Source organism: Bos javanicus, chromosome 20 (assembly GCF_032452875.1).
Source record: "Bos javanicus breed banteng chromosome 20, ARS-OSU_banteng_1.0, whole genome shotgun sequence".
NCBI lineage: Eukaryota > Metazoa > Chordata > Mammalia > Artiodactyla > Bovidae > Bos > Bos javanicus.
Genome location: NC_083887.1, coordinates 70644353 through 70663043, shown reverse-complemented (window position 1 = coordinate 70663043; position 18691 = coordinate 70644353). Strand labels below are relative to the sequence as shown.

Genomic DNA, 18691 nt, shown 5'->3' with positions numbered 1-18691 from the left:
GTGCGGGCAGGGCTGTCTTCTGGCATCGGTCTCAGCAAGTCACCCCTCCCCACCCCCTGCCAGGTTCAGAATTAAAGGATTATCCCGGAAATACTCTTGTAACCGGTGGTGACTCCACCGTGGGAACAAGTTGACACCAGTCCCGTCTTTTTCAGTCACAGGAGTTAACGTTCTCTGCTGTGAAGAGACAGCAGTGTCCATGAAGAATCCCTGCAGGATCCCAGCAGGGCCGTGGCGACGAGCCCAGCCTCTGAAGCTCGGGAGCCCCGTGCAGTGCCCGTCTGCTCCCCCAGGCGTTTCTGCAGTCACCACCGAGCCTCACGGGCATGAAGCGCGAAAACGGGGTTCCCATGCTGGGAAATGCAATGGGTCTCCCCACGCCCGCAGAGGGGGCCCAGTGAGTTTGAACTCCAAGGATGTAGAGCAGGGGCTTGCTGGGCCTGTTGTCTAAGCAATTACGTCTTCAGAGTCAGGGCTTGGAGAGTGGCCACCAGTCCCGGGCCTGAGGGCTTCCTGAAGGGAGCCTGTCGTCAGCTGACGGGCCTGTGACGGGATCCTCGGGGCTGCAGGGGACATTAGACAGAGCCCTGTGGTGTCTCCAAAGTCCAAATGTAGAGGCCCTGTGAGAGGGGCCGCCCTGTGTGTCCACCCTGTGACACCCTAGCCAGTCCCTCTTCTTTGCTTGTCAGCCCCGCCGTGCTGTATATGACACGTTTCTTAGGCTCTAACCTAAATCTATTTCTTAATCCTTAAAAAAACTCTGTTAGCTCAGCAGTAAAGAAAGTTTCTAGCGACAAGAGATTCCATCGGATATGAAGTCTGTGGACATGTTACCATTTCATCAGCGTTGCAGGTTCTGATTCGATCGGCTGAGTAACAGCCCGCGGAGTCCCGGATCTGCACGCTTCCGCCAGAATCTCACCCTCTGCATCAGCACATGACCACTTCCTTACTGTTAGGGACGCTCAGGCTGCCTCTGGTCCCTTTCAGATCCTCAGAGCCAGCGAGCTTCCTCTCCGCCAGGCCTGAAAGGGATGCTCGCAGGTCTGGTCTGGCTGCAGGACACGGATGGAATGATACAGGGCGGATGACGGCGTTCACAGAGGAGACACAGCCCCGGAGAGGAAGATGGAGCAGGCAGATGTTGGGGACACGGGGTTACCCCCAAGCAGGCTGCTGGCGCTGGACCCAGGGGTCGATCCGTCCCTTGGGACTGAGCTTGAGGAGATCGAGAGGAAGGACCTGATGGCCCCATAGGGGCTGGGGTCCCCGGTGAGCAGAGGGGAGTGGGCCTCGGAGCATGTGAGGGGGCTGCAGGGGGTCAGAGGTCTTCCCCGCCGTGACGACGATGCCGTCCTGCACCGACAGCTGCGCGTTAACCGTCCACGCGCTGAGAGTGCGCCCCAGTCGGAGAAGCAAGCCCTCTTCCTCCTCCTTCAGCCTGGAAGCCGTGGGACTGGCCCCGAGGGTGCGGCCTCTGGCCGGTGCCCACCCCACTGGCACAGCCTCCCTGGGAGGCGCTCGTGTCCATCGGCCAGGGACAGCGTCCTCGCCCCGGATGCCCGGCACAGTCACCCTCAAGCCTCAGGGCCCCTCTCCCCTCCTCTTCCAGAGCATCCTCTGCAGTATGGGGGCACTGGGGGGGGGGGCGCCCCTCCCCGGGTGAGGTTCTGGTTGCTGCAGGACCTCCTCACTCCCAGACCCCAGACCCACGTAGGCCTCTGTGATGCCCCCTGAAAGAGGAAGATCCAAGCAAGCACTGTCTGCTGCCCGCAGGCACCCAGGACCTGGCCGAGCTGGAATCTGAGGCCAGGTGAGAAGGTCGCACAGCTGAGGTCAGAGGGAAGCCCTTCCCCAGGGCATGCGAAGCAGAATGGAGCTTCCCTGGCCGGGCTTGGGGCCCCTGTGGCCTGGGCTGGGTGTTTCCTCCTTCATTCAGACCTTGTCCTGTGGCAGCTCCTCCTTCATTCGGCGGACCCTGTCCTGCGGCGGCTCCTCCTTCATTCGGACCCTGTCCTGCGGCGGCTCCTCCTTCATCCGGACCTTGTCCTGCGGGTTTAAAACGTTCGTGACGTGCTGCTCCTCCTTTGCTCATTTTCAGCAAACGTTCAGTGTCATCCCTGATCTACTGTCGTAACTTTATACTTTTCCCTTAAAGAAAGCCCGGTGTTGTTCAGTCACTCAGTTGTGTCTGACTCTTTTCGACCCCACGGACTGCAGCACGCCAGGCCTCCCTGTCCTTCACAGTCTCCCAGAGTTTATTCAAACTCATGTCCATCGAGTCGGTGATGCCATCTAACCATCTCATCCTCTGTCGTTCCCTTCTTCTCCCGCCTTCAATCTTTCCCAGCATCAGGATCTTTTCCAGTGAGTCCACTCTTCCCATCAGGTGGCCAAAGGATTGGAGCTTCAGCTTCAGCATCAGTCCTTCCAATGAACACTCAGGACTGATTTCCTTTAGGATGGACTGGTTGGATCTCCTTGCAGTCCAAAGGACTCAGGCCCCTCCGTCCAAGGGATTCTCCAGGCAAGAATACTGGAGTGGGTTGCCATTCCCTTCTCCAGAGGATGTCCCCCACTCAGGTATGGAACCTGTGTCTCTTATGTCTCCTGCGTTGGCAGGCATGTCTTTTCACCATTACCACCACCTGGGAATCTCTAAGAAAGTGCCTACAGTTGTATGAATGCCAGGCCCCATGAGACACGGAGCGGCCACCTCTCCCCAGGCCTGAGAGCAGGCATGTAAAGGGGCCCCTGGGACCCTGGACAGCCTCTCCTGGTGGGACGGGTTGTGCGAGGCCTCCACTGCTGCGGGGACATCTTCTCCATAGCTTTGTCTCCAACATCAAACGGGTCTCGTTGCTGCGTAGAAGACGCGTTAAAAACAGCGGTGCCTGGGGGCAGCCAGAGTGACGTGGAAATCGGGCTGGGTGTGGGCGAGGGGGCTGGCCGGCATGGGCTCTTCCTTGGCTCCCTGAGCTGATCCTGAGTCATCCCCTGACCCCGCACTTCTGCCCAGGGCATGTCCTGAGCCGGGCGGCCTCACCAGAGGCTGAGTCAGCCTCTGCCCGCTGGACGAGTCCCCGAGGCTGTGCCGTGGGCACGTGCCTGCTGTAGGTGGAGAGGCTGCCCGGGGTTTCTGCCCCCAGCCCCATGGTCCCCACCCCGGGACCCCAGGGCCGGGCTGTCCTGGCAGCTGGCCCTCCTGCCAGGGTGCCTTCCACACCCTGGAAGCCACTCTCCAACCGATCAGCCGTCTGCCCCTCGAGGTGAGTCCTTCAGCGCCGGCCAGCAGACCGTCACTGCCCACCTGCCCCCTTGGGGTGAGTCTTCCAGCGCTGGCACAGTGGCCATCCCTGCCTGCCCAGGGCCTCCTCACCAGCTCATCCACTTCTCGTCTCTGCTCCAGAAAATCAGGAACCTGCACTGGATGACCGCCAACATCCGGAGCGGATTTTGTCACCAGCGGCTCTGCGCGGCTTTTCTCTGGGGGAGGCTCCTTGAGATGACAGCGGCTGTCAGGACTCCCCACGTGGCCGGGGGGATGGCCCCGCAGCCCACCTCACAGCTGTGGGGGCACAAATCTCCGCCCTCGGGTGCGGTCCGCATCTCATCTCTGAGGGGGGCCCTCGGGGGTGGGCCCCTGAGGACAGGGAGGCGTGTGTGTGTCCTTCACTGGCTGTTCCCGCGTCTGCCAGGCCCTTGGGAGACGCTCGGCCAGGTGCGCTGAAGAAATGGGTTAGAGGACACGTGAGCGGGGGTGACGAGAGCCTGTGATGGTAGTCCCGCGCTGAGAACACACAAACGCCCCGGAACGGTCCACTTCACAACGGTTAAAATGGTGAACTTTATTTTGTGGTTATTTTACCGAAATTTAAAAAAACCCACAAGCGAATTAGTGACCAATTGTGGCAAGTGTGACCCTGGTGGCTCAGTCGGTAAAGAATCTGCCTGCAGCGCAGGTAACCCAGGTTCAATCCCTGGGTTGCGAAGATCCACTGGAGAAGAGAATGGCAACCCACTCTGATATCCTTGCCTGGAAAATCCCATGGACAGAGGAGCCTGGTGGGCTGCAGTGCACAGAGTGCTGCAAAGAGTCAGGCAAGACTGAGTGTCTAACACTACTCCACTACTGACCTTGAAGTTGAAAGCTGGGGATTACCTTCATGACTTTTGAGTAGGGAAGGATTTCTGAGTAAGTCCACCAGGAGCACCAGCCAAAGTGCCACCAGCACACTGAGACAGCGTCGTACGCGGTGGGGACCTCCCTGCAGGCCCAGCGGTCAAGGCTCTCGCTCCCAGCACAGGGGGCCTGAGCTCAGGCCCCGCTGGGGAACGAGACGCCACACGCCACAGCTGAGACCTGGCACAACCAAATGGATGAATAGAAGCAAACTATTAAAAAAGACAGCATGTTAAAAGTTTCACTGTAAACCGGCTGAAAATAAAAGCCACAACTCGGCAAAAAAAAAAAAATAGTTACAGTGAGCATCGTGGGAAATGCCCGCACTCTGTGATAGCCTACAGACTGTCTGCGTGGCTCTGGGAAAGAAAAGTGAGCACAGGCCCTGCCTGGAGGGGGAACCCACAGGGCAGGAGGGATGAGGAGATGCTGGAGCTCATGGACGCGCAGGAGACGCACCCCAGGACATGTGTGAGAGGGGTTGATGGGGCGGTGCTGGGGTCTGACCGGCTGGCCGGGCCGTGGGGCTCGGTGGGAGGAAGGGCCCTCCGGAGCCAGCATGCAGACACCTAGTCGGTGGAGACGCACTGCCCTGCAATCCAGGAACACACAGAGGCGCCCTCGGTAGAGAAGCGTCTGGTTTGGGAACTGTGAGATGTGAGAGTCCTTGGAGGAGGGCAGTGGCGAGGGAAGATGCTGGCAAGAAGCCCTGAGCCGTCAGGCAGGGAACCCGGAGCCCTGGTGCTGGGCCCGAGTGGGGGAGCCGCAGCAGAGCAGGGCTGCTCCTCTTTTCTAGAAGCACCGAAACAGTCACAGCGTTAGTGCTGAGGAGTGGCCGGGTGCCAAGTTCTAACAGCTCTTCCGACGGGACTTGGGTCCTTCTAAGACACGGAGTGGATCCTTCTAAGACACGGAGTGGATCCTGACCAGTAGACACAGGAGGTGGTGAGACACCGTTTGGAAAGTTGAAGGGACGTAAATGACCCCGGGGCGGAGGGGGGGTGCGCCGAGAGTGGGGACAGAGGCGGATGGGAGGTGGGGGTGGGCAGCATGAGGCTGGGCCCCGGGCACAGGGGAGCAGGCGGGCTGACCCAGGACGGGTGCTGAGAACACCCGTGGTCCGTATGGAACTGGGAATGTGAACTTCAGGCCCTGAGCTTTGCTCTTTTGATACTGAAACTATGGTGTCTCGTAGTTTTAATCTCCGCCCTTAGATTTCATTTCTGTTGGAAGGTAAGATGCTGACGGCAGGCTGTCTGACGGCCCGCGGCATCTGCATGCAGCTCCGTGGCCAGGCGCTTCCCCTTCCAGAGTAAAGCTGAAGAGAACGTGCATCTCATTTCCCCAAGCCGTGCTTCTGGTGGCGTCAGCCCCTCTGTGGTGCCCGGCCTTCCACGGGCTTTGTAGTGTCAGCAGACGGATTATTTCAGGCTGACACTTGGCACAGACGGTTCTCAGCCAAATGTGATTCCAATGGGGAGGGTTTGGTCTCGGTTATTCCATGGGGCTTTGTTGAAGGAAAGGAAGAAAACCAGCTCCTGGTTCTGCGATATTTTAATTTTAGATGGAATTTGCGGTGACCCTGGCTGGCCGGCAGTGAGCTTTCAGTGTGGACTGACATTTTGGCGACTTTGGGAAAAGGAACCTCATTCACACAAGCCAGGGCTCTGGGAACGGTCGCCCCGCCTTCCCGCCAAGGCTGGGCTGTGACGCTGACCCAGCGCGGCACACAGATCCCTCTGTCCCCCGCTGGATGCCCGCCAGGCTGCCACGGTCTGCGGAGCAAGACCCTCAGTGCGGGAGCCTGGCTCAGCCCTGGAAACCGCGGCTCAACAAAAAGCCTCTGTTGTCCTCGCAACGGTCTTTGCACAGAGAGGGTCCCGGCTGGCCTGGGCTGCAGGACGGATTCGCAGATGGACCTGAGAGAAAGCTCTGTAATTAGGTCAGCCCGGGGGTGGGGTGGGGGGGCACCCTCTTCTGGTTCAGTGGGTGAACCCGAGGAGGAGACCCTGCCCCATGACTGTCTCCAGCACCTAGGAATTCATGACCACCTTTCCTTTCCTTCCTGAGGCGCTCCGTCAGTGCGGAGTTTTTGGGGAGGCGGCACTGAGTCAGACCAGTACTCGTGTGCCGGCTGTGAGAGGCCCCCAGACCCGGGACCAGGGCATGGCCTGGGCAGACCTCCAGCCCTGCGGGTTTTGTGTGACTGCTGCATTCAGTTCTCAGTCCTCTTTTGTCTTCAAAACCTGAGCCGTTTGGAGGGTGCCTGGAGGGAAGTGGGGATCCGCTGACCCCGAGAGGAGAGCGTGTCCAGGGGCGCGTGGACCTCAGCCACCTGCTGAGTGAGCTCGGGCCTCCTGTTCTTCCCTGCGCCAGGAGGGAGGGGAAGGAGGGGAGGGAGGGGAGGGAGGGGAGGGCGAGGGAGGGGAGGGAGGGGAGGGAGGGGAGGGAGGGGAGGGACCCGCCCCCCCCCCCCCCCCCCGGAACCCCGAGCAGGTGAGACTGGCCGCCCGTGATGGTGATGGGTCCCAGGCACGGCCCACCACAAAGGCTGCGGAGGAAGCTCTGCCGTTCCCCAAGGGACTAGGTGGGCGTGTCTGGAGGGCTCCAGAGCCGGGAGGACACGTGGGCTGAGGGGGTGGGGTGCGGCTGGCTCCCGGAGGGGGTCCTGCTATGTCTGGCCTTGGAACATGAGGGTCTTGTCTGCCACCATCCAGCCTTTCTGGGCTGTCCGGGTGTCCAGTCAACGCAGCTTGGCTCCCAGGAGGGACCAGCGCTCCTCTCAGCGGAGGCTGCGGGGGCCCCCTTGTCCGCTCTGCCGGGCAGCAAGAAGAGAGGGCGCGCTTCCTTTGCTCTGCTGGCTCCCTGTCCTCAGAGCGACGCCCGGCGGGCACGTCTGCAGAGCTAGCTGCGGGTGGTCAGCCAGGGCTGGGGTGGTGCTGAGGCTGTCTGCCAGCCTCTGCCCTCCTCTTCCCTCTTCTCTTTCCATCCCAGGTTTCAGGGAGTTACTTTCACCCGTTCCCACCTCTCTGAGGGGTGGGCGGGTGCAGGACGACGGCTCTTCGTGGTTTTCAGGTGTTTTCATCTGGATGCACATCGGTGGGCGTTCCGCAGGCAGGTGGGTGTGTCCTGAACGTGGCCACCTGGGCTCCTGGGGAGGACAGGAGCCTGTGGAGGCGGGTGATGGATGTGCGGTCCACGTGCCAAGCAGCAGCTCTGCGGACCCAGCCTCGGGACGTGGCGCAGGCCAGGCGGGATCCCCGCATGCCCCTGCCCCAGGCTGGGGACCCACCCCTTGGAGTCCTCCTCCGTGGGGTGACTGGGCTGGGCCCCCCCACTCTGACACCTGTGCGGATTTTCACCGTGTTTTCAAGGCTCCCCGGAAGACAACGCCCCAGGGGCTGGTGAGAACACCCGTGGGCTCGGGGCCCCACGGCGGCTGATTTTCCCACCGGCCACTCCTTTCTGACCGCCCCGTGTGGCATCCGTGTGGCTGTGACTCTCTCTGGGGCGGCCCAGCGGGGCCATGTGGCATCCACGTGGCTGTGACTTTCTCCGGGACGGTCCAATGTGGGAGGCTTTCAGTTAAATAGGACGTTAGTTTGGAAGCTGTCCTTTCTGTCAAAACAAGGATGATACAACCGCGCAGTAATGACTCCGTAGAGTTTCCTAGTTTTCATAAAACAGACCAGAGCTGCCGACGGCCAGGCCCTCCCCACGGCTCGCGGGAAGCGCGCTGTGGTCTCCTGTTTCCTCCTGAACACCTTCTGTGGTTTCGGTTTCACACCTCGGGATGGGACGGAGGGGCAGCGTTCTGGGGCCGAGAGCATCCTTTCTCCGATCACCAGGGCACTGGCTGGAGTGGACGGGGCGTGTGCAGCAGGGCGGGGTGGGAGGGCCGGGTGTGTCCATGTGATGGGAGCACTGGGTGGGCGCGGAGTTCGGAGAATCACTGTAAGCTCACAGTACCCACCTCGCCCCAACCCCGCCCGGGCTGATCTTGGCAGAACCAGCTCCAGCTCTGAATCAGGCGCTCAGAGTGTTCCTCCGTGCTCTGAGCTGTGCAATCCGAGGTTCCCTCCTGAAAACGGCTCTCAGATGTTCCCTGCGGGAGGACATGTTGAGATACAACGCCCCCCGACTCTGTCCACAGTGGCAGCTCTGGTTTCCCACGAGGTTTCACCTGCTCCCAGAGTGATCTTTCTTGTCATTCCTCCCGGAGTTGCCTGTCTGTGATTCTGCTCCAGGGGCACCCAGGACGGGGTGGGCTTCTGGGTGTAGGAGGGGGAGCAGGGAGGCCCCTGCAGGGTCTGTGTTGAACCAGGACCGCCAGAGGGGCAAAGGGCGCGCAGCCACCGCACCCGTGTCTATGGCTGTGAGGTCGCCACCTTCCTGTGTGTTCTCGATGGAATGAGTCACCTGGGGGTCATGTACATGTGAGGACGAGGTCAGAGCCGGTGACTGAGGACCGTGAGGAATTCACACGCAGGCCGTCCAGCCAGATACCCGTGAGCTGGGCGAAAAGTGAACGTGTTACTTGCTCAGTTTTTGTATTTGACCCTTTGCAATGCTAGGGATTATAGCCCACCAGGCTCCTCTGTCCATGGATTCTCCAGGCAAGAATATTGGAGTGGGTGGTCATTCCCTTCTCCAGGGGATCTTCCTGACCGAGGGATAGAACCTGGGTCTCCTGCATTGCAGGTGGATTCTTTACTGTCTGAGGAAGGGATCATTTTACTTTGACCCAGGGATTGAACCTGGGTCTCTTGCATTGCAGGAGGGTTCTTTAGTGTCTGGGAAGAGGGTCATTTTACTTCCAAACTGTAGGCAGGGGTGGCTGTCACGTCCTGCCACTGACCCAACACGTCTGCCACAGACAGCTCTGGCTTTCACCCACCCCTCCACACCCCCTCCCTGCACCTCAGCCCCCGTCCCGGGACACAAAAGCACATTCCTGACGACCTCCGGCTCTGACCTGGGGGGTCAGATACAGTGTGGCCTGCACAGGGAAGGCTGCCCCAGGAAGAAGTCGCTGTGTGAGGCTGGCGGTGAGCAGGTGCCCCCAGAAATCGGGTGGAGCTGGCGAGGGTGGAGGGCGTGGCGGCTGGTCGTCCGTGCAGTCAGGACCCTCACAGGTCACACCTCACGAGTGTGAGGGGTCCGGGGACGGACAGGCACTGAGAGCTGAGGTTCTGCTGGAATTCGGCCTTGCCACTGTTCTCGCATTAGCTGTAGCCGTTGTCCCCCTGTTGTCATGGGGTGAGCGATCACAGCTGAGGTTGAACGGCCACAAAGCCAACAGCCCTGGGGGCCAGCCCCGCACGGCCATGGGTGGGCCTCCAGGGACCCCTGGGGACAGGCAGGGTCCTGGCTGACCCCCACCAAAGATGGGCAAAGGGGGCCTTGAACTGTAGGGTCCGTGTCCAGCTGGGAGTGGGTGTAGGTGGGCTCGAGGCAAGACCCTCGCGTGCAGCAGGTGTGAGATACCCAGACCGCCAGTGTTGGTGAGGCCGCGTACTGCTGTCCGAGCTGGGGCTCTGCACCCGCATCCGTGCCCTCAGAGAGTGGGCTCCGTCCCCCGGGGCCTCCAAGGCGCCTGCACCCCTCGGAGTTGGGAGGCAATGCGGCGCTCCCGGTGGGGTGTGGGGGTCATTTCTGGACAGAGGCCCCGGAATCAGTGCCTTCGTAGTTCTTTTCCAAGCAGGCGCTCGTTGTCACCACAGGCTTCCTCTAGGAGGGCTGAAGCCTGTCTGTGGACGGTGCCAGGGGCCTTCCAAGTGTCGATGAGGCCTTTCAGCTCCAGAGGGGCTGTGGGGGAGGGGCTGTGGGTGTGGGGGAGGGGCTGTGGGTGTGGGTGTGGGTGTGGGCTGTGGGGACGGGCTGCGGGTCTCTAGTGAGAGGCTTTCCCACCCCCAACCCCAGTGTCTGTGCTGCTAACAGGAACTTGGCTGTCAGAGGTCAGTTGACCCCTGGGAACAAGCAGTGCCCGGCTATGTGCTGACCTTGACCAGGAAGTGGGCGTGTCCAGCATGTGGGGCTTGGGGAGAAGGCCACCCCCCGGCTCCAGTCCTGCCCTTGGGCCGGAATCAGTGCCCCTTCAGTGGCTTGACCTGCTCTGCTGGGAAGGCAGCACCCAGGGTTCCACGCCTGAGGGGCCCCGGTGACCCCTGACCAGGCCTGGGCTGTCCTCCCTGGTGGGAGAGGCCCTGGGCTTCAGGCTGGGCCACACGGAGTGGGGTTTTGGATGAATTGGGCAGGCCCTGAACCTCAGATCTGGGGGCGCTGCTGGTGGGGGTGGAGGAGGTGGCTAGGGGCTACTTCCCAGACCTGCCCGTGATGGACAGCCGCACCCCCCACCCCGGGTAAACGTGCTGGAAAATTTACCTCCTCTATTCAGGAGTGTTCTCTGTAAAGGTCACATCCACCCACAAACTTAGAATCTGGGCAGCAGTTCTGTCTGCTGGTTCAATGGCTGCCTGCGCATCCCTGGCACGAAAGGGCAGTGCCCGGGACCATCTTCCTGGAGCTCGGGCTGGCAGCTCTGTCCCTGTCCTGGCGCAGATCAAGCTGGATCCTTTTATGTATTTATTTGTTTGGCTGCCTTGGGTCTTCGTTGCACAAGCAGGATCTTTTGTTGAGCCGCACGGACTCCAGTTGTGCGGCGCGTGCTCCAGAACTTGCGGGCTCAGTGGTTGAGGCGCATGGGCTTAGTCGCCTGGATGCATGGGGGTCTTAGTTCCCTGACCAGGGATCAAACCCGTGTCCCCTGCATCGAAAGGCAGATTTTTAACCACTGCACCACCAGGGAAGTCCCAGAGAGACTGTTCTCAGGTTATAATTTTCACTTTGGCTTGAATAAAGATTTTCATTTCTTTCTTAGATCAACTGATGAAGCTTTTCATCATAACGATAATGTCGGCAACCGCAAACTACTGGAGTCTGCGAAGTGCTGTGCACATTACCCTGGAGGCCTGGCAGCAGGGTTGGGGGCTGTCAGCTGTTTCACAGGTGAGGGAGCAGGACTCACGGGAGAGAAATCCCCTCAAGTGCTCAGACTTGGGGTTTCAGGGACACCGTGTCATGCTCAGAGGTGGCTGCAGCCTGGGCCCTTTCCTGGGCTATCTGTTTATTTCAGAAATATTCCTTAGGCCAACTTCCCCCAGAAGGTAGGGGGGACTGTTAGGAGGCTGGCGCTGGAGGCCTCCAAGTTCTCCCCTTGTAAGCCCCCCACTGATGCTGAAGCTCCAATCCTTTGGCCACCTGATGCAAAGAGGTGACTCATTGGAAAAGACCCTGATGCTAGGAAAGATTGAAGGCAGGAGGAGAAGGGGAAGACAGAGGATGAGATAGTTGGGTGGCATCACCGATTCAACGGACATGAGTTTGAGCATGCTCTGGGAGTTGGCGATGGACAGGGAAGCCTGGTGTGCTGTGGTCCATGGGATTATGAAGAGTCAGACACGACTGAGTGATGGAACAAAAATTAAACAGGCCCCACCTCAGATCCATGCCAGCGGGTATCAGGAGGAGAAGCCCTGGAGGAACTGGAGGAAGCCAACTGGAGCCTCCGACACGCGAGCGGCTGTGTCCCACTGGGGCGGCAGCAGTGGCCTCTGGAGGAACCTCCAGCTCCTCCTCCGCCACCAGCATAGCGTCCAGACAGAAGCCAGAACTACCCATGAAACATCACGCAGTGTGACATAACTGGGTCACCGAGTGGTCAGATATTTGGTCCGACTTTATTCTGGGTGTTTCTGGGTGAGAACAGGTGATTCTGTGCACCTCTCCAGGCGGGCCTTGTCTGATCAGCGGAGGGCTGCGTCCGGGCACCCACGTGGCTCCTGCCCACTTTCTTCCCGTTCTTCTTGCTGACCAACACGTGTCTTCCGGGCTGGCAGGGATGTGGTCTGTACCAAGAATACTGCCCGGCTCAGAGCAAGGGAAGCCACACCTGAGAGGGCAACAGGCAGGAAGGCCAGGGGTCTCCAAACCCAGGAGACAGGCTGCAAGTGTCAGACACTTTTTCTCTCTCTCTTAAGCGGCAGGAGGAAACAAGTGTTAGCTTTTCTCCCTTCTCTATCCAAATCTAAAGAGGCTTCTTTTAAAATTCTGTGTTGCCATGATGACACCTGGTTCCACCTGAACTTTTCTCAAACCTGGAGCTAAACAATGCGTTTTTCTTGTGGAAACGTTTGTCTTAAGCTATGTTAATGAACTGTGTATTTACCCTAGACTCTGTCTTCAAATCGGTTCTGCCTGAGACTCAGGACCAACTGACAAACCGGCGTTTGTACTCATGCACTGCTCTCGTAAGCTATGTTAGTGAGACTGCGTTTGCTTGGAAACTTGCCTTTCTTCAAGATTCACGTTAATCGTCTTATGGCTCAGGATGACCCACCTGGTGCCAATGTTATCTCAAAATGCATGTGTGGGTGAGGGGTCTGGTGCCATTCTCTGAGTTTTGAGACTTTTCCTTTTCCTAATTAGAGACCGCTAGTAGCTACATAACATTCAGCTGCAGACTGGCCCGGGGCGCTCTTGCTGACCCCTTCTGCTGTCTATGTCAGAAGCTTTCTCTATCTCTTTTATACTTTAATAAAACTTTATTACACAGAAGCTCTGAGCGATCAAGCCTCGTCACTGGCTCCGGATTGAATTCCTCTTCTCTGGAGGCCAAGAATCCTGGCATCTTTCATGGCTCAGCAACAACTTTTCATACCTGGAAGGAGTTTTACTGGAGATGAAGGGCAGTTCAGAGCGCCCAGCTCTGTGTGACCAACTGCCGTGTCACTAAAACTTGACCATCGGGGTGACTGGGGACCTGTTTTTTTTTGATCAGAGTCTGAATTAGAGGCTCCCTTTAGAGAAACACAGGCTACTTTCTTTATATTAGATGACAGATGGCAAAAGATGAGTAACTAAGCATTTCCAAGGACAATTTCTGCCAGTAGGTGATGGATAAACTGCGGTCCGTCCAGACAGTGGAATATTATTCGCTGCTTTAAAACATGAGCTATCAAGCCATAAAAAGACACGGAGGAATCTTAAATGCACGTTACTGAGAGAAGCCAATCTGAAACGATACCAAGTCTAGGACGTGCTGGAAAAGGCGAAGCCTTGGGAACAGCAGACGCGTCTGTGGCCGCCAGGGTGTGTGGGGCTGGGGTGAGCAGCAGGAAGCACGGTGGAGTCCAGGCGAGGAGACCACTCATGCAGCTCACTGTGCATTTGTCCAAACCCACAGAATTCATGGCGCCAAGCGGCCCCCAATGTGAGCCACGGGCTTCAGCTAATCATAGTGTATTAGTATTGTATTAGTATTAGTATTAGTAATGTATTAGTATAAACTAATAGTGTATTAGTACGGGCCCATCAAGTGTAACAGGGGCACCTCATCAGAGCAGGATATTAGTAATAAGGAAACTGCAGGTCAAGGGGAGGAGAGGTGCGTGAGGACTCTGTACTTTCTGTTCGATTTTTCTGTAAACTTAGAAGTGTTATAAAAAATAAAGTTTAGGAATTATTTAAAACTCTGTTGTCTTTCTATATGCTAGCAAAAACAATTAGAAAAAAGCTTTTAAATATTTAAAGCTGCACTAAAAGCAACCAAGAAAAATCTAGTCAAATATACTCAAAATCTTATACAAAAATTTACACGTTATTCAGAAAAAGTTTTAAATCCTAAAGAATAGAGAGAAATACCGTGTTCATGAACTGGATTCTTCATATTTAAAGATATAGATTTTCTCCAAGGAGATTTATAGGCTAACTATAATTCCGATGGCAATCGTAGCAGATTGTGCGTCTGTGACATCGACTGAATATTTCTGCAAAATGTATTGAAATATCAAGAGAGTCAGTAATAGACATAATCTTCTTTATTTTGGTCACACGGGGTCTTTGTTGCTATGCAGGCTTTCTCTTTTTGACTTCCCTGGTGGCTCAGCTGGTAAAGAATCTGCCTGCAATGCAGGAGACCTAGGTTTGATCCCTGGGTTGGGAAGATCCCCTGGAGAAGGGAAAGGCTACCCACTCCTGTATTCTGGCCTGGAGACTTCCATGGACTGTACAGTCCGTGTGATGGCAAAGAGTCTGACACGACCAAGCGGCCTTCACCTTCACAGGCTTTCTCCGGTTGTGCTGAGCGGGGCTGCCTGTCTCGTGGTGCCAGGGCTTCTCACTGCGGTCGCTTTTCCTGTTGTGATGACGGGCGGTCGGCGGGCAGGCTTCAGTGGCTGCTGTGAGTGGGCTCTAGTGAGCAGCTGTGTAGTGAGAGCTGTGGCAACAGGGCTTAGTTACACTGAGGCACATAGGGTCTTCCTGGACCAGGGGTCGAACCCATGTCCCCTGAATTGGCAGGCCAATTGTTATCCATCACTGAGTTATCCACCGAGTTATCCACTGAGTTATCACTCAGTGTTATCCACCACTGAGCCATCAATGAAGGCCAGCAATAGGCATAATCTTGAGGAAGAACAAAGTTGGAGAGCTACTGCTCCTGGACAGAGGACTTACTCAGTTCATGGCAATTAGACAGGGTAAAGTGGAAATAGTAGCATATTCTATTTTCTCGGGCTCCAAAATCACTGTGGTTGGTGACGACAGCCGTGGAATTAAAAGATGCTTGCTCCTTGGAAGGAAAGCTATGACCAACCTAGACAGAGTGAAAAGCAAAGACTTCACTTTGCCAACAACGGTCCATTAGTCAAAGTTGTGGGTCTTCCAGCAGTCATGTGTGGATGTGAGAGTTGGACCAAAGGAAGGCTGAGCACTGAAGAATGGATGCCCTTGAACTGCGGTCTGGAGAAGACTCTAGAGAGCCCCTTGGACAGCAAAGAGATCAAACCGTCAATCCTAAAGGAAATCAACCCTGAATATTCATCAGAAGGACTGATGCTGAAGCTGAAGTTCCAGTACTTTGGCCACCTGATGCGAAGAGCCGACTCATTGGAAAAGACCTTGATGCTGGGAAAGATTGAGGACAGGAGGAGAAGGGGGCGACAGAGGGTGAGATGGTTGGATGGCATCACCGACTTGATGGACATGAATCTGAGCAAGCTCTGGGAGCCGGTGAAGGACAGGGGAGTCCGGTATGCTGTAGTCCACGGGGTCACAAAGAGTAGGACGTGACTTAGCGACTGAACAACAGCAATGGTTCATTTATTTCGGCCAGGTCTTAGTCGCAGCGTGTAGACTATGGTTCCCCGAGCAGGAGTCAATCCCGGGCTCTTTGCTTTGCAAGGTTGGAGTCTTAGCCACTGGGCCACCAGGGAAGTCCCAGGCGGCTTAAAGTTGCAGTAAGTGACACAGTGTGGGACTCTAGAAAGAAAACCAGGCCAACAGGACAAACTGGGCCTCCAGAACAAACATGCGGGGCCCTTTCACTTACACCAGGATTCAAGATTTCTGCTCCACACAAGGATGGCTGAAATGGAAAAGCAGAACTGTAAGCGATGGTCCCAGGGTGGAGCAGCTGCAGCTGGAAGACTGTGAATGCCTGCTGCGGCTTTGCTCAGGAGCACACAGTGGCCCGTGATGCCCTCCAAGGCGTGTACCCAACAGACCACACCGGCGTTAGCGTCCACAGCCCCAGACTGGACACAGCGCCACTGCCCGTTAACAGCACAGCGGACGGAAATCAGTGGTGGGTGAGCACAGCAAGACGGATAGAGGACCCGGGACGCGCTCGAGCGGGACGGGTCTCAGGAGCGCGGTGTTGGGAGCCCGCGCCAGCCTGCGTCCTGGCTCGGCTGAGCCAGCTGGACAAGCTGGGCAGAGCTGTGCGGCGTCGGCGGGGACAGGGGCTGGAGGGGCTGGGGGCGGCCGGACGGTGGGGCCTGCGAGCCTGCTGGTTCGGGCTCTGGTTATGCTGGCACGGCCGCAGGATGTACCGGATTAAATACTATTTGGCTGTCACGTGTCATATGTTGTCTTTAAGAGATAATGATGCTGTATAAACAGTAACACTTAGATACATGCATACGGCCTCAACAAGCATTTCACAACCAACCAGGACTTTAAACTGCTGTCCTTTCAAAGGGCTCCCAATGAGGGCAGACCTGTTTCAATCGATGGCCTTATTTGCTAAGTGACGAATCAATGTTTTCTCTTGGCTCGGAGTTTTCCTCACGTGTCAAGGGCAGATGGTTGATGAGGTCATGGCTGGCAGACAACTTCTGCTATGCGACAGCCGGGACGGCATCTCCCCATCCCCGGGGAGGGGGCGAGGGTGTGAAGCTGGCCTGAGGTGCCTGGCCCAGGACCCCCCATCCCCAGGGAGCGGGTGAGGGTGTGAAGCTGGCCTGTGGTGCCTGGCCCAGGACCCCCCATCCCCGGGGAGCGGGTGAGGTGTGAGGCCCAGGGCACCCCGTCTCTGGGGAGTGGGCGAGGGTGTGAGGCTGGCCTGCGGTGCCTGGCCCAGGACCCCCTATCCCCGGGGAGCGGGTGAGGTGTGAGGCCCAGGACTCCCCATCCCCGGGGAGCGGGTGAGGTGTGAGGCCCAGGGCACCCCGTCTCCGGGGAGCAGGCGAGGCTGTGAGGCTGGCCTGTGGTGCTCGGACCAGGACCCCCCAATCCCCGGGGAGTGGGTGAGGTGTGAGGCCCCGGGCACCCCATCCCTGGGGAGTGGGTGAGGATGTGAGGCTGGCCTGTGGTGCCTGGCCCAGGACCCCCTATCCCCGGGGAGCAGGTGAGGTGTGATGCCCAGGGCACCCCATCTCCGGTGAGCGGGCGAGGGTGTGAGGCTGGCCTGCGGTGCCCAGCCCAGGACCCCCCATCCCCAGGGAGCGGGCAAGGGTGTGAAGCTGGCCTGTGGTGCCCGGCCCAGGACCCCCCATCCCCGGGGAGTGGGTGAGGTGTGAGGCCCAGGGCACCCCATTCCCGGGGACTGGGCAAGGGTGTGAGGCTGGCCTGCGATGCCCGGCCCAGGCCAGCCTCTGGGAATTTTGGCAGCTTCACCCTCATTTCCTTCAAAATGTAAATGGCCTGCTGCTGCTGCTGCTAAGTCGCTTCAGTCGTGTCCGACTCTGTGCGACTCCATAGACGGCAGCCCACCAGGCTCCCCCGTCCCTGGGATTCTCCAGGCAAGAACACTGGAGTGGGTTGCCATTTCCTTCTCCAATGCATGAAAGTGAAAAGTGAAAGTGAAGTCACTCAGTCGTGTCCGACTAGGCCTAAAACTCCTTAAAAAGCTTCTTACTTTTAAACACTCCTCTCCTTCCAGGCCCCTTTCTCCTACAGCCTCCGCTGAGACGTGAGGACCGAATGGCGTCCCTGGGTGGTATGGGGCAGAAGCCCAGGTGGGGTGGGCACGACGTGAGGGAGACTGCCATCCTTGGCTTCAGCTTCTGGTCATAACTAGACACACTGGGCGGGCAGGCAGGACCAAGCGGTGTGGGAGCGGTCCTGGGGGGCCACACAGACCCCCGCCCCCACCCCGGCTGCTGTCCTGCACCGGTGGGAGGAGAGCGTCCTGCCGACACCCCGGCTGGGGGGAAAGGAGGAACCAAGTGCTAAATGAAGGGAATGGTTGCTGTTTTAGTGACGACAGTTCAGTGAAACGGTTGGTGTGCCTGCTTGTGTCCACCGCTCAGCAAGAGCAAACATGTGTCTTCCAGAAGCCTGTCCTGTGACCTGTGGCCACGGGCACCCTCCGGGCAGCTTTGCTCCAGCTGTCCCTGGGTACTCGGGCACCTTCGGTCACTGTGAGCAACCTTCTCCCTCAAAACCTGCGCCTGCCTCCACGCTGGCCTGGGTCTCCCACCAGACGCGGTCTGGCTCCATGACACCGACGGTCCAGGCTTCGGCCAGCGAGGCAGGGTCTGACCCGCCCCCGCCGAGTCCCGGGGGGTGTGGCCCCCTGGCGATGGTGGTGACCAGCCGGCCCAGCGCTGGCCAGCCTCGGGCCCTGACCCATTGGCGGGGTGGCTCTGGCCACTGAGCTCCTTATAATTTAAGGACCATCAGTGAGTCGCTCTGTGGAGCAGATGAGCCTGTTTGAATTCGTGAACTCTCTTGTGTCAGTTTAATGAAATGATCAGGTTTTCCGGCCTTGAAATCCCTGTAGGAGTGCAGCAGGGAACCGGCCTTCTCTGCTCCAATGAGGAGACGGACACTGCGTCCTGACCATCACTGCTGCTGGGAGCGAGAGACGGAAGCAAAAGGGGCAGCTGAAACCCACCTGCGCACTCACCCTCCACGTGGAAGGCGGCCGGGGCGACGCCCCAAGGCACCCAGATTCGAAACTCGCCTGTCGCAGCCGGGAGGCGGGATTCCCGGAGTGGCTGGCTCCCCGCATCTCTGCGGAGGCCTCCTGGGTGGGAGCGGGCCCTCCTCCTGGCTCCTCGCCTGGGCTGACACGAGCTGGTCCGTCCAGGGACCCCACGCGGGGCCCTGCTCCATAGGCAGCATCAACACCCCCGTGACCCTTTAGGATCACACCGACCCAGTGCCCCACACTCACCCTGACTGTGGCCTCAGCCTGACGGCCGTGCTGCCAATCACCAGCTC

The 18691-nt window shown here is 58.2% G+C and overlaps 1 protein-coding gene across 12 annotated transcripts; it reads left to right on the top strand.

Annotated features, from left to right (window-relative positions):
- Positions 1-942: 942 nt before the first annotated feature.
- LOC133233792 (uncharacterized) lies at positions 943-18646 on the top strand. Of its 12 annotated transcripts, none has more exons than XR_009731858.1 (5): positions 943-4555; positions 4980-5128; positions 5748-6525; positions 7178-7301; positions 11064-16188. XR_009731858.1 is itself a non-coding variant. In XM_061393913.1 (3 exons), exons 1-3 carry the CDS (start codon positions 6874-6876, stop codon positions 18305-18307), a joined length of 615 nt encoding a protein of 204 aa, XP_061249897.1. In that variant the 5' UTR covers positions 6655-6873; the 3' UTR covers positions 18308-18646. The 12 variants fall into 12 exon arrangements, 1 of the variants encoding a protein (XP_061249897.1); XR_009731864.1 differs by lacking the exons at positions 943-4555; positions 4980-5128 and having other exon boundaries at positions 5170-6525; positions 11064-11191; positions 12416-12492; positions 12798-16196; XR_009731857.1 differs by having other exon boundaries at positions 945-5128.
- Positions 18647-18691: the final 45 nt, after the last annotated feature.

Bases quoted from the DNA above. Each gene is read 5' to 3' on its own strand.
- LOC133233792 (XM_061393913.1), top strand. From the start codon at position 6,874: ATGAGGGTCTTGTCTGCCACCATCCAGCCTTTCTGGGCTGTCCGGGTG. The intron at 7,302-11,063 runs GTGGGTGTGTCC...TTTCTTTCTTAG, and splicing joins GGTGGGCGTTCCGCAGGCAG to ATCAACTGATGAAGCTTTTC. The intron at 11,192-18,248 runs GTGAGGGAGCAG...AAATCCCTGTAG, and splicing joins GGCTGTCAGCTGTTTCACAG to GAGTGCAGCAGGGAACCGGC.